At 38.6% G+C, this 14,399-nt stretch overlaps 1 protein-coding gene across 2 annotated transcripts in view; it reads right to left on the reverse strand.

Annotated features, from left to right (window-relative positions):
• Positions 1-1,977: 1,977 nt before the first annotated feature.
• Positions 1,978-14,399, reverse strand: part of stag1a (stromal antigen 1a) — a 247,279-nt gene continuing 234,857 nt past the window's right edge. For both annotated transcript variants that reach the window (XM_038815965.1, XM_038815966.1), the window contains exons 23-34: positions 14,180-14,272; positions 13,466-13,640; positions 12,925-13,064; positions 11,391-11,492; positions 11,147-11,295; positions 10,311-10,439; positions 9,623-9,828; positions 7,579-7,753; positions 7,257-7,367; positions 6,511-6,637; positions 5,260-5,340; positions 1,978-4,149 (exon numbers count right to left, since the gene is read on the reverse strand). In XM_038815965.1, coding sequence (XP_038671893.1) covers positions 4,126-4,149; positions 5,260-5,340; positions 6,511-6,637; positions 7,257-7,367; positions 7,579-7,753; positions 9,623-9,828; positions 10,311-10,439; positions 11,147-11,295; positions 11,391-11,492; positions 12,925-13,064; positions 13,466-13,640; positions 14,180-14,272 — 1,512 coding nt within the window. In that variant the 3' untranslated portion in view covers positions 1,978-4,125. The remainder of the gene's footprint in view (positions 4,150-5,259; positions 5,341-6,510; positions 6,638-7,256; positions 7,368-7,578; positions 7,754-9,622; positions 9,829-10,310; positions 10,440-11,146; positions 11,296-11,390; positions 11,493-12,924; positions 13,065-13,465; positions 13,641-14,179; positions 14,273-14,399) is intronic.

The following is a 14,399-nucleotide window of genomic DNA, read 5'->3' on the forward strand; positions in this document are numbered from 1 at the left end:
GCCAAGGTCCCAGGTTCGATCCCGCCCCGGATCATTGTCCGTGTGAAGTTTGCACGTTCTCCTCGTGTTTGCGTGGGTTTTGCCCTCACAACCCAAAGATGTGCAGGATAGGTGGATTGTCCACACTAAATTGCCCCTTAATTGGAAAAAAATAATTAGGTACTCTAAATGTATTGAAAAAAGACACTGAATGGAGCTAATTTAAGTTTATTAATCTATTTCCTTGGTGTGAAGTACTAAGCCAGGGAGCAGAATAGGAAGGAATTATGAAAATGTTATAAAATAATACATCAACATTGATAACCAGTAAGACAAGAACATTCTTATAACCCGTTGATATTTCTACACATTAACATATTTCTACAGATAATGCTCATCACTACAGAAAATATATATTAATGGAAAGGGTAAAGTGAAAATAACAGCTCTGCAGTCCTACCACATCCAATTGTGAATGGTGGTGGAGGAAGAGGCTCAAAAACATCCACACCAATAATGGGAGGCCCAGCATTCTAATGCAAAAAGGCAAGGTCAGAGGTGCCAAATGGATGATTCATATCAGATTTGCCCTTAAGTCCCCACCATCACAGATGCCAGTCATAAGTCAATTAGATTCGCTCCATGTGGAACCAAGAAACGGCTAAAGGCACTAGTTATAGCAAAAGTAATGAATCCTAACAACATGCAGCTGTAGTACTAAAGGCTTGTGCTGCAGAACTAGCAGACCCTTGGCCAAGCTGTTCCAGTACAGCTAAAACATCAGTATTAGCCAACAATGTGGAAAATCAGACATGTCCTGTTCACAAAAGGCAAAGAAATTCCAATTTGGCCAATTACGGTCTAATCAGTCTACACTTATTCATCAGCAAAGTGATGGAAAGTGTCATTCACAGTGCTAGCAAGCAGCACTTACTCAACAATAACCTGCTCACTGATGTACAGTTTGGGTTCCACTAGGACCATTCTGCCCCAGACCTCTTTACAGCCTTAACCAAACATGGATGAAAAACATAGATCCAGAGATGAGTGATTTGCCCTGACATCAAGGAAACATTTGACCGAATGTAGCATCCCCTCCCTGGTAAAATTGAAGTCAATAAGAAACACTCCACTTGTTGGAAGTCAATCATCTTAGCCCCAGTACTTTATCACAAGGGTTCCCCAGTTTAGTGTCCTAGGTATGGATGAGGGTTTCAGTCGCAGCTGAGCAGAGGCCAGGGCTCAGCTCAGGAAGTCAAAATATGGCCTCTTGATGACAGAATGGATATGTGGTCAGAAACTCATTTTGCTGTCAGGTTCCGAATGGGCTGTTCAGCCGTAGGCAGTTGCCAGGGTGAAGAATGGAGTGGATAGCAAAGAAACAGAGTTTGTGGCGATAAGGCAAACACTTCATTTTCCTAGTGATTAGCAGGTGTAAATTGCTGCTCATCCTTAATGGATGTCAAAAACGTGTGACAAATTAAAGACAGTGGAGGGGTTGAGAAACGTAGAGGTGAGGCAGAGTTGAGTGTCATCAATGTACATGTGGACCCTAACATTATGATTATGGATGAAGTTGCTGAGGAGCAACATGTGGTTGAGAAGTAGGAAGGGATCACGGAAAAATCCTTGGGGCTCCAAAAGCACTGGTGCAGCAGTGGAAACAGAAGGTATTTCTAACCATTGATTCCCTTGTCCTTCTTATATCTTGTGCAATGGAAACTACTTTAAAAATGGAAGCTGTGTTGCCAATGTGCATTGACCCATAACAACAACCATGCTAAGACTGACATTTTTCTGAAAAAAGGATATTCTTGTGTAATACTCTCGTATACACCATTATAAAAACGTGTAACCTACTTATATTGTACTCAGAAAAGCTAGGGCTTTCTTCAACTCTGGGGTTCAAAATGGAGATTCAAATGATCAATTTAAAGGCAGCAATCAATCTATATAAGGACATTTAAGTTTTAAAAAACACAGAACCTCTGCAGCCAATTATTTTCAAACAGTTTATTAAAGGAAAGGTGAAGCATCAGCTTTAAAATGTACAAAAAGAAATTTTATACTGAAAATGTACAATTTACAGTATTACTAGTAAAACCAATCAAGGTAACACTCAAAATATAAAACTTATTAACTTCAAACTCAATTTCAAGCCCAGCGTGGAGGTATCCAGACATGAAACCATCGTTTCACATTCTGCTACAATACTGCCGAAGAATTCAGATTTAAATAGTTGACTGCACAGCGTAAGTTGATGCAGAGATGATTCTAACCATGCAGTACTTATCATCGCGCCACTCAATCCACAGAACTATTTTCAGATCATTGACAATTTAGCCTGAAAACTGTACAAAATTAACCAATATCGCATATTTTCACAACTGCTTAATAGCAATACCAAAAAGTCAAGACCTTTAAAATCAGATTTTTTTGTTCAGCTAAGTTAGTTATTGGTAGATTAGTAAATGACTTGTATGACCTTAAAATTTAAAATCTAAAGTTATAACCACTTTCAAAATGTGAGCAAAAGTTAAAATTTATAAAGCAATATTCTTTCCATTTACTACAATAGCTTTCAAATATTTTCTGCAAACAATTTCACAATATTTTTTGATTACCTTTTGTTCTGTGAAATTCGCGTGTCAAATTGTCAATTTCTACATTGGAAACTGTCCATTGAACAGTTAAATTAAAATTGGTTAAAATTGTAGTCTACAAAATTAATTTGCTTCTGACAATCCCTTAAAAATATGACTAGATGGAAAAATGGCATTAAAAGAACATTTCAATACTGCAGGTAACTAATCAGAAGCACGACAGATGGAACACACATTCTAGCACATTGGGCTAATCCTCCACTTAGTCAATTACTGAACTCTGTTCTGTATAAAATTAACATTATCTGTAAAAGTACATTTAGACAATTGAGAAAGTCAAAAGTGGGCATTGCTTACTACTGTATAGAGTAAATCTGGAATTGAGGGCAACTGCATACCAAAATTTGACTATGAAATGTGCTCTTGACCTAATCTTTACACTTTTGGGAGTGTACAGCATTGATTTATACAACCTGGTTTTAATAAAATGTACTTTATTGTGAAGTGTCATCTAATAACAAACACTTCTTGACCAACTGAATTTTAGGAAGCTATCCCAAGCTTCTAAATTTCACCTGTTGGGTTCTGAGCATTAAAACTAAAAGCAAAATGCACAGGACTAATGATAAAAGTGTACATCTCAACTCTTTGCTGAAGTCAAACTTAAAGCAGCTAATGAGTAGTCTTCACAGTAAATAAGGCAGCTTTTATTATGAAAGGAAGTAGCTTGCTGTAGGCGTACGTATAAGACCTTAGTAATAAAAAGAAAAGAAATCTCTGGATTACTCTGTTACCTGTGATTTGCGGCAGCAATATTTCACATTTCTAAAAAGCCCCCACAGAACCTACTACCCATTTATACATGTACTGTATATAAGTTTTTTCAATTGATTTCCAGTTACCCACCCCACCCCCTCAATAAAATAAATGCGTACCACAAAGAAACCAAACTCCAGTGTGAGAAAATTGCTTTGCTCCTAAACTAGTTTTTCAGCATCGCTGCCTTCTGAAAAATTTATAAGCTTGAATTAAAAAACATAACATAAACTGCTGATCTCAAAAGTTCTTTATATTAAACTGTACAGCAGAAAAAAATTACAAAAACTCAGGGAACTCATCTGTCCTTTTGGTGTCATCTGCTGTATGTGCCACCCTATCTTTTTAAATATGCCTTCATGATTTTAATACAATTTACTCTTGGTTGATATATATATTTTTAAAAATCCTACTGTAGCACTTTTCAGTAGTGCTACAGTCCGTGCGTCAGATCAATTTTTTGGGGGAGGGGTAATTCTTCCCATGAAGATGCCACGTTTTTCGGTCCATAAGAAAATCTGTCTCAGTAACAGACCATTATAGTGCTTCCTCCTTCAGGCTTCCCCATTTATCATAATCAAATCTTCATCAAGTTTATCCTTTGATAAAAAATAAATCAGATCTTGAGTATGTAAAATTTAGTTTAAAAGTTGCTGTCACAGTATTTAGATCTTGGATTCTCTTTAGACGATGGAGTTCTTAAAAATATAAAACTTCCAGCAGTGTCTCAGAACATAGGCATCCCAAAGCCCTAAAGGGAAAAAAATAAAAAAAAATCCATCTTCAGACGAGTGGGAGGAAATAAATCTAAGCAGCACAGAACATTTTCAAATCTATCAATTCAAAACATTTGATGTTCTAATCAATGTACAAGTGTGCAGTAATACAAAAACTGAATTTACAAATGCACTGGTATAAATTACAACATTTAATACAGAACAGATGATAAACATTCTAAGCAGGATAACTAACTGTACCCCCAATTCTGGTTAGTGTTAATTTTGAGCACATAAATTAAAGAAGATAGAATTTTAAATTTGATCCACTATAAATAGTTGCCACATTTAAAAAGTTCACGATGCACAACGGAACAGTACATAAAGATGATTAAAGTTTATATATAAGAAAGACGTTCCACAGTTGAAAAAATACATTTAAGAGTGTATCGAAGATTTTTTTTTTTTACAGAATATATAACCAGAGGAATAAATAAGGATGGGAAATTTAAAGATTTCTACTATTAAAAAAGTACACAGTGAACAGAAAAGTAACTGTGTCAATGATTTACATAACTGGTATCAAAATCAACTTGTAATTGACACTTAAATAGTATATACAAAACATAGTGATTACAAGATGCTTGGCGATGGGAAGATGGAGCTGTGGCACTTCCCACCCCAGGGAAGGGGAGAGGGAAAAGCCTCGAGCCCAGATTCTCAGAGCCACATTCCCTAGGATTTTTACAATATACACTTAAATGGTGTACAGTATTAGTCAAGAAAACAGTTCATCATTCACATTATATTAGCATTACAACAGGAAATGTTAAAGGAAAATATTACAAAAAAAGCCTTTCACTTCACTGATGTACCTTTAGACAACTGCAGCTGTAAATATTTAAAATTTGAGTATGGCAATTGCATTTCACTACCAAATTTGGAAAAAATAAAATTTTTGGTTGAGTTGAGGAGTGAATAAAAAAATCCTGAGATCTTTAACCTTTTCCAATTACATTATATATTCAGGTTTTTGTGGCTATTATCAATATTTTGACAGCTACATGGGCATGAGTACTTATAAACTTAATTTATTATGGTTATTAGAGGATGTATCATAGACTGAAGTATTCCTTGATACACACCGAATCATCTTCCATTATGGCAGTGGAGTCGAAGAAATCTGGTCTGAGCTCAGCACGTTCACGTCTGTTTCGTGATGGAGGCTGGAAAAAAATTCACAATTATTGTAAACAGTCTACTCGCAAAATCGATGAGCACAGATAAGAAGCTGCATTCAAATCAAGAATGTAAACACAAGTGGAGACAAATCACTTTTGTTGTAACAGGAGAACAGAAGTTGAGCACATTTGGGAAGTGTAATGGCAACTCCGATCCGGAGGCTTACAGGCACTTATCGGCCACTGGGGACAATTAACAAACCATCGTCTGATTTCCATCAAAATTTGGTTTACTATAGTCTATAAATCAAATTAAATTTGAAGACTAAATTCTGCTGAGCACAGGATCCACTGTTTGGTTTTGCTACTTTCACAGGCAAAAAGTTATTTCGATTGATAAGGCATCAACATAAATTAGTGGAAAGCAACAGAAACATTTTTTGATATGACAGCTATTCTTCTGATTACATTTTTCTGGTTTGTCAAATAATACTAATCGCTCCTGATGCATTAAAATGGAGTAAAATTCGGGCAATTTTCAAGCTTCACAGCCATGATTAGTTATGAAGCAGATAAAGCGCTGTTCTATCGCTACGTATGGTTTTCTTACATCTACAGTATATTTTCATCTCCAAGATGGATGATATTAATATAAATATCTCACCCAACTTTGATGAAATAGTTTTGAAATTAATCTCACCACCCCAGTGAATTACTAGGTATATTTCCCTGGTTACTGTTATATTTCAGTGAACTCAGTGATAGTGCATTACTGCCATCATTGCCACCACCAATTAAATATAAATCTCTCAAAGGCTCTAAGTCCAATGAATCTTTGACTTGAACTTCACACTGACTGGCGCAAGCTGAAATTCCTACATTGTTTAACATGGAAACTAAGATACAAATTCACTTTTAAAGAATAAATCAATTAATACTTTCACCATTTGACATTTAACATGTATAGTTGTTACGTTTATCAGCAGTTAATATTGTTGTGTGTAAATGAAAAGCTCAGTAACTAACAAGTCAAAATGGTGATTCTGTGATCTGACAGTTCTTTCACTTGTATTAAAGCAAACTAAAAGACAGTCCTCAGAAGCTGACTTATGGATTTCTTGGATTCCTCAATAAAATCTTGGAAAGGACTATTCCAATGGAATATTGATTGATATTAGATGCACATACATTTTAAACATATAAATGACCACTGACCAGATCAATAACCATAGTGTCTTCAAATTCTTCATTCATATCTTCCAACTGACCCCTCGATGACATCATTACATCTTCAAAAATTGGTTCAGCATCATCCTCCATTAAACTGTGGCTGTGGCTGCGACTGTAGAGGCAGGCAAGATTAAATAACGGATTAAATAGCAAGTATGGGAGGCCATACCCAACCATTTCCATTTGAATTCAATGGAAGTATCGCTAAGTGTCTTAAAAAAAAATTACTTGCAGCAAAATCCAAAGCTTGTTATCACCCTAGTGCCCCTATTCTATGAAAGGACCTGTATACACATATGCAAGATTCTACAAGCTTTGCAACTGATTGTAAATAGATTAATAAAGGATTTCTGCAGCGTAATTAAACATCATTCCTTGCACTTATCCTACAAATTCTCTTTTAAAGTAACAGGTCGCCTCAAGTCCAAGGATCATTTGTGACTTCTGGTAATGAATTCCTTATCTCAATATTTGCTTTAATGTGTGACTGGATTTCCGATAATACTGTTGCACGCACCTTCGAGCTGTAACATAAAGGGATTACCTGATTTTATTTCAAACCATAATTTAATTAAAATTAATCTCAACAGTTCAAATGTGAGAAAGATATATCAACAGTTAATATCAGATATGACCACAATTCATTTGGTATTGTGGCATCACCTTTCACATCTATTTGAGTACTTCAATATGACAACCAAAGTTCGTTAATAAACAGCTTAATAACTTACACTGATTGCCTTACACCACCTCTTGCTTTCATGTAGTTCATGGCCACTCGATCTTTTCGGTGCGCTTCTTCCAGCTTGTGTTGACCCAACCAAGGTATTTGCATTTGAGGGCTAAACAGAAAAGTGCTTCAGTTTAAAAAAAAACTGACATTTTTTTCCAAATTGGTAAGATTCTGTACAGGAGGAGAATCTCTTAAGCCATTTAGTTGGATTGAAAAAAAACAGAAAGCATGAGCTAGATACAGTCAGCATTTTACTTTCCCCTTGCGTCTCCAATGCTGCAAATGAACTAACAACCTGGCAATAAGTAAAGCTCACTTACTTCTGCACAAAATCAGATTCAGAGCCCCGTTCGGATTCCTGATCTTCTATGTTGTGTTCTGCTGGTTGCCGAGGATTTTCCCGCATGACTGTGGAAGTCAACTGTGGAGGATGCAGGATTCCTGGAGTCTGAATAGTATCATTCCTGTTCATCCATGAGTTGTCCACATTCTCTTCTGCAATATCAAGCAAAAGAACATATTAATATAAAAAATATTATGGTTCTAGAACATAGAACATCACAGCGCAGTACGGGCCCTTCGGCCCTCGATGTTGCGCCGACCTGTGAAACCATCTGAAGCCTATCTGACCTACACTATTCCATTTTCATCCATATGTCTATCCAGTGACCACTTAAATGACCTTAAAGTTGGCGAGTCTACTACTGTTGCAGGCAGGGCGTTCCACACCCCTACTACTTTCTGAGTAAAGAAACTGCCTCTGACATCTGTCCTATATCTACCACCCCTCAATTTAAAGCTATGTCCCCTCGTGTTGGTCACCCTATCTAACCCTCTGACTATCTTATATGTCTCTATTAAGTCACCTCTCAGCCTTCTCCTCTCTAATGAAAACAACCTCAAGTCCCTGAGCCTTTCCTCATAAGACCTTCCCTCCATACCAGGCAACATCCTAGTAAATCTCCTCTGAACCCTTTCCAAAGCTTCCACATCCTTCCTATAATGTGGTGACCTGTATTATTTTTGAATGGTCCAATTCTGAATAAACGGAGTAGAAGTTCAACATGTCTCCATGAGAACATATTTATGTATGGAATGATTGAGGGGTTTTTACTGAAGTGGAATATTTCTAAAAAGATAATTTTGGAGGGAGGAGGCAGCAGTGGGATGGGAAGAAGCAACTGGAGGGAGGAGGCAGCTGGAAGGAGGGAGGCGGCAGAGGGAGGGAGGCGGCAGAGGGAGGGAGGGAAACAGCAAGAGGGAGGGAGGGAAACGGCAGGAGGGAGGGAGGGAAACGGCAGGAGGGAGGGAGGGAAACGGCAGGAGGGAGGGAAACGGTGTGAGGGAGGGAAACGGTGGGAGGGAGGGAAACGGTGGGAGGGAGGAAACGGTGGGAGGGAGGGAAACGGTGGGAGGGAGGGAAACGGTGGGAGGGAGGGAAACGGTGGGAGGGAGGGAAACGGTGGGAGGGAGGGAAACGGCATGAGGGAGGAGACGGCAAGAAATGGTGATGGCAGTGGGAGGGAGGGACGCAGCTGGAGGGAGGCAACAGCAGGAGGGATAGAGGGGGCAGCGGGAGGGGGCAGATGGAGGGAGGAGGCAGTGTGATGAAGCAGGCGGCGGGATGGAGGGCTGCGGGCAGGGTGGGAAGCTGGCTGATGGGAGGGCCAGCGGGATGGCAGGCATGAAGCGTGGGTCGGGAAGGAGGGCTGACGTGACGGTGGGCAGGCGGCACCTCTGAAAACGCATATTACGCAGCATCCACAGGTATGTTTCTTTTGTCAATGTGCTGCCAATTCTTCAAAATAGTATTAAATTTGTTCAACATAACGCTGCAATCTACAATTATTATGCCACATTATAATTCAGGGAAAGTCCAATTACAAAGCCAAAATCGAAAGATTTGTTTCAAAATATACACAAATAGCACTGTAAACTTAAATTTTTTTCTTTTAAAAAGAGTACCCAATTCATTTTTTTTCCCAATTAAGGGGCAATTTATCGAGGCCAATCCACCTACCCTGCACATCTTTGGGTTATGGGGCCAAAACCCATGCAAACACGGGGAGAATGTGCAAACTCCACATGGAAAGTCATCCAGAGCCGGGATCGAACCTGGGACCTGGGACTCAGCATTTGTAAATGTTTGCTCCCGTGGTCCTAATGGGAGTATTGGAGCTTGGCCTGTAAACATTGCATTATGTATGCAAGTTACAAAAGCATTGTGATGTAGACAAAAGCAGCACAGTGAAGCTGTTTTCTCAGCTATGCAGAGGTTAGAATAAAGAAACGATTGTCGAATATGAACTAAACTTCCTCAATAATTGGACTCAGCATGCTGACCCTAACAGGTTTGTTACTTGCCTTCTGTCCGCCTCTTGTTCAGTGGCGGACGCCCTTTCTTACTGCGTATTGAGGAAGCTTTACTACTGCTGCCTCCACTGATCACCGACATCCTATCGTCCTCTCCACCAGTAAGCAACGAGTTGCGATAAGAGATCAGAGGCAGCCAGATATCCTCTCTTCGCTCCATCATCTGCTCTGACATGAATTTCTCCAGGTATGAATGACTAAAGAAAGCACAGTATAATAACTGAGCACACAATTAAAAAAGGACAACACATGTAAAATTATATTTCTGACAATAATACACAAATGCACAGAGGCACACTGAGAATACATTTCCTTCGAATTAGTTTTTTTTAATGAAGTCCCTGGTCTACTACACTCGATGATCACGGGACTGTCCGATCTGGACTAGTCATAAGCCTACTGGTCAACCATTCCTCCTATCTGTTCAAATCATTTACTTTGCGTCTGCTCTTCCAGGTTTATATTTTATATATTGAAACTAAACAATATTGAAGAATATATAGTCCCCTGTACGATTTAGAGTTTAAAAAAAAGTAATAATATTACTTGTGGTCGCTTGGTTTCATAAATACTTTATTCTTTAAAAAAAACAATTAAAAACAACACGACAGAAACATGAACAAAATGTAAGTTATTTATGGCACTAGTTTCAAAATGTAATGATCAATATTTTACTTACACAGTTTTTTTGTCCTGTCTCAGAAGTTTAGATGAGAATTCACCAAGAATCTCAAGGAAGGCAAGATTTGGTGGTGGGTATTCTGGTCCATTTGGGTTTTGATATTTAAAAGCAAATTCTATGCCATCCCTGTAGTAACAGATAAATATTTGTCACAGGTAGAGTACAGGCCTAGGTTTTAAAGCAACAGGTCTCATGAATCAAGCAAATCACCAATATATGAGAAACTGTCCAAGGACATTTCTGCTTGTCACCCAATGCCTATTTTGCAAAATATACAGAGTACATTTTAGGGGAAAATATTCGAAGAAACTATATCCTAAACAGTAAAATTCTTAGAGTGGAGAGTTTTCAGAGTGCTGATTGACAGATCTTGAAGTGTGACAGTTCAGCTAGAAAAGAGCATTAAAAAAAGCCAAATGGCACTCTGGATTTTAGATATAGGGGACGTGATTTTAAATATAAAAAGGAAGTGATGATGAACTTTCACCACACATGTTTAGTGTATCATGTACCCTATTATAGGAAAAATATCACTGCATGTAACACAAACAGGGAGATTCACCAACATTATACTATGAATAAGAGGTTATGGTTATGGAGGAAGATTCAAAAATGAGCTTAGAGGAAATGTGATGAAACCTTTCAGAATTATGTAACATTCAAAGATGATAATATGGTGAAAAACTGTTTCCATTGGTTGGCAAATCAGAATGAAGGGGTGCAGATTTCAGAATGAGTGCTCTTAAACCTGCTACAAACAGCAGTGTCACCATTTGGCAGTGTGTTTGTAAATCTTGATATTGTAGTACTTTTAATATTGGGCTACTACTCACTTGTGTAAGGTAGCAACGGCTTCTCTTGTCTTGATCTGATCCAGACCAAATGTGAGGGCAAACCGACGAGCAAGTTCCTTAATACCACTGACATGGGCTGATGATCTGTCAAGATTAGGACCTTGCTCCTGGACAAGCTCATTGAAGAGCTAAAACAAATTAAAGTGAAAGTTAGCACTTCACTTAACTCACTATTACTCAACAATAAGTTTCTGCTTGATATTGAACATCAGAAATGTCTCACCTGCTGTAAACTCAGAATAAGTGTCTTGGCACATTGAATTTTGTCGATTTGTCTGGTTTTACTCAATGTCTCCTTTATGATGTCACCGTAGTCATTGTAATACTGTTTTAAAAAGAGCATGAAACATGATAAAATGCTGCCTTCTTGAATACAGACCTTTTCTATTACTTTTTTTCTAGGATATATATAATGTTCAAAATTTCAATTAACACAAAACTTACTTCTCCTCAACAGCAGCACATAGACTAGTACTATATTACCTAGTAGAGCTGATTGGTAGTTCAACATGCATTGTATAAATTGAAGTAGTTAGCCTTAAAAAACAAATCAGTGGCTCCCCTGACGTTTACTTGGTAAAAAGGCACATCCCAGTGAGCTACTAAACCACATGGACTAAGTGGTCACAAGTTCGATTCACGGTTCGTGCTAAGTTAGTTGATCTCAAGCAGTGTGACAACTGGGTGCAAGTTTTCTGAGCTAGGGAGGGAAGACTAGGGGTTCGTGTTCCTGACTGCTGTCCAGTGAGTTCTGCTGGAACATGCACATAGGCAATGGGACATTAGCTCAGGATCAGGAATGACCCTCTGCACTATTAGGGAGGGAATTCCAGGATTTTGACCCAGTGGTAGTGAAGGAATGCGGATATATTTCCAAGTCAGGATGGTGAGTAACTTAGAGGGAAACTTCAGATGGTGGTGTTCCCATGCATCTGCTGCACTTGGTAAGAGTTAGGAATATGCTGGGCAATGAGATTAGATTGTGGCTGAGTACAATTTTGCTGCTGCTGATGGCCCACAGCATCTCGTGGATGCCCAGTTTTGCAAGATCTGTTCTGAATCTATTGCATTTAGCACCAGGGTAGTGCCACACTACTAGATGGAGGATATCGTCAATGTGAAGACGGGACTTTGTCTCCAAAAAAATTGAACAGTGGTCACTCCTATCGATACTGTCATGGACAGATGCATCTGCGTCAGGCAGGTTGGTGAGGATGAGGTTTAGTATGTTTTTCCTCTTTTTGGTTCCTTCAACACTTGGCGCAGACTCAGTCTAGCAGTTATGTCCTTTAGGACGCAGCCAGCTTGGTCAGTAGTGGCACTACCGAGCTACTCTTCAGTTGACAGTGGATGGTAGGTGGTAATCAACAGGCGGTTTCCTTGCCCATGTTTGGCCTGAAGACATGAGACTTCATGGGGTCCAGAGTCGATATGACGACTTCCAGGGCAACTCCCTCCCACTGTATACCACTGTGCAGCCACCTCTGCTGGGTCTGTCCTGCCCGTGAGACAGGGCATACCCAGGAATGGTGATTGTGTAGGCTCACACAAGAAAAATGATGTTTGGTCAAGGCATTGGAAAACATTCATTCTCTTGGAACCATACCCAAGCAGAAATAAATGACTACAAGAAAGGAAGAATATGCTTAACAGCTCCGCATACAGCAAAACCAAAACAAAAATTACCAATAAGTTATTTAATCTACAAAGTGCTTCATTCTACTTTGAAAAAACAGTTTTCTATTGCCTAAAGTTACCTTCATATAGTGCTTGAAAATGTCTGCTGCAGCATTCATATCCACAACATCATAAATTATAAGCTTGCAAAAACCTGCCAGGAGGTTTCTTCTTTTATGGAGGGCTTCAATCTTATTGGCTTCATCCTCTTCATCTCCTTCTGCGCATGAGAAAGAAAATATGATCACTTATATTGTGTTAAAATGCCAGTCTCTTCCTTGAACAGAAGGAGCTATCTACTACATCTACTATCTACAGTTAACCATATAGCTTCATTGTTTTTTTCAAATTAAAAATTTTACTCACTTGACATCTATTGCAATCAACCTGCTGTTGATGCAGGTTATTTTTAAATATATGTTATGTGGTCGTTACTGATGAGTGTTGCAAGTATAAATCCTGGCGCCTATGAATAACATTATAATCTAGATACTGCCAGGTTGAGTATAATAAATTATGCCAATTTGGTTAACTGACTATGACAAAACCCTGAACAATTCCCAACAAATCATAACAACTTAACATGAGTGCAGAAATTTACTTTCATGTGGACAGCCTTACCCATGCTCTGGCTCTCCTCATCTTGATCAATAAATACGTGATCCATTACAAAGCTGAGCAACTCCGATTGTAGCCCAGTATCTGGGCTGTAAACAATTGGCTTGAGCCCATCCCTACCACCAGTTGTCAATTGGTGGCTGAATATCATTAGGAGATCACAAAGCAACATGAATGCCTATAATATGAGAAAATAAATTTTGAAAACGCAGAGTTCTACAGTTCGTATTGAAATTACATCGTTTGGAATCAATGTTTTAGCTAGATTCAACTTGTCTCAAAAATTAATTCATTCCTACTGGAAATAATTTCTGCAGAAGCATAAACCATTTAAAAAATAAATTTAGAGTCCCCAATTCCTTTTCCCCCCATTAAGGGGCAATTTAGCGTGCCAATCCACCTACCCTGCACATCTTTGGGTTTGTGGGGGTGAAACCCCCCGCAAACACTGGGAGAATGTGTAAACTCCATATTGTCAGGCTCGAACCCAGGTCCTCGGCACCGTGAGTCAGCAGTGCTAGCCACTGCTCCACCAAGCTGTCCTAGAAGCATAAACTTAAACAAAGTTCTGCACAATCCTTTCTTAGCATTTATTTTACTTGGTGCCGGGCAACTTCAGGGGAAGTGTTACTTAACCATGTTGAATCATCCACCAATTTACTGTTGTTATTATTTACAGAAAATGCCATACACACACAATTTGATGGAATTATCTACCTGCTCTTTGACAGAAGGGTTGACATTTGTTAAACAGTGCTGACAGACGATACAAAATGCTTTCAATGTTTTTCTCAAGCCCAGTTGTTCTTCCTGGAAGAGACATTTTTAACAGCTGTATTTATTCATTTCTACCCATATGTGCAGATACTTAGTACTGTAAAACATCAAGCTGGAGGCCAAAAAGACATTAAATCGTATTATTTTTAATTAGCTAGGT

This window comes from Scyliorhinus canicula, chromosome 13 (assembly GCF_902713615.1).
Source record: "Scyliorhinus canicula chromosome 13, sScyCan1.1, whole genome shotgun sequence".
Lineage (NCBI taxonomy): Eukaryota > Metazoa > Chordata > Chondrichthyes > Carcharhiniformes > Scyliorhinidae > Scyliorhinus > Scyliorhinus canicula.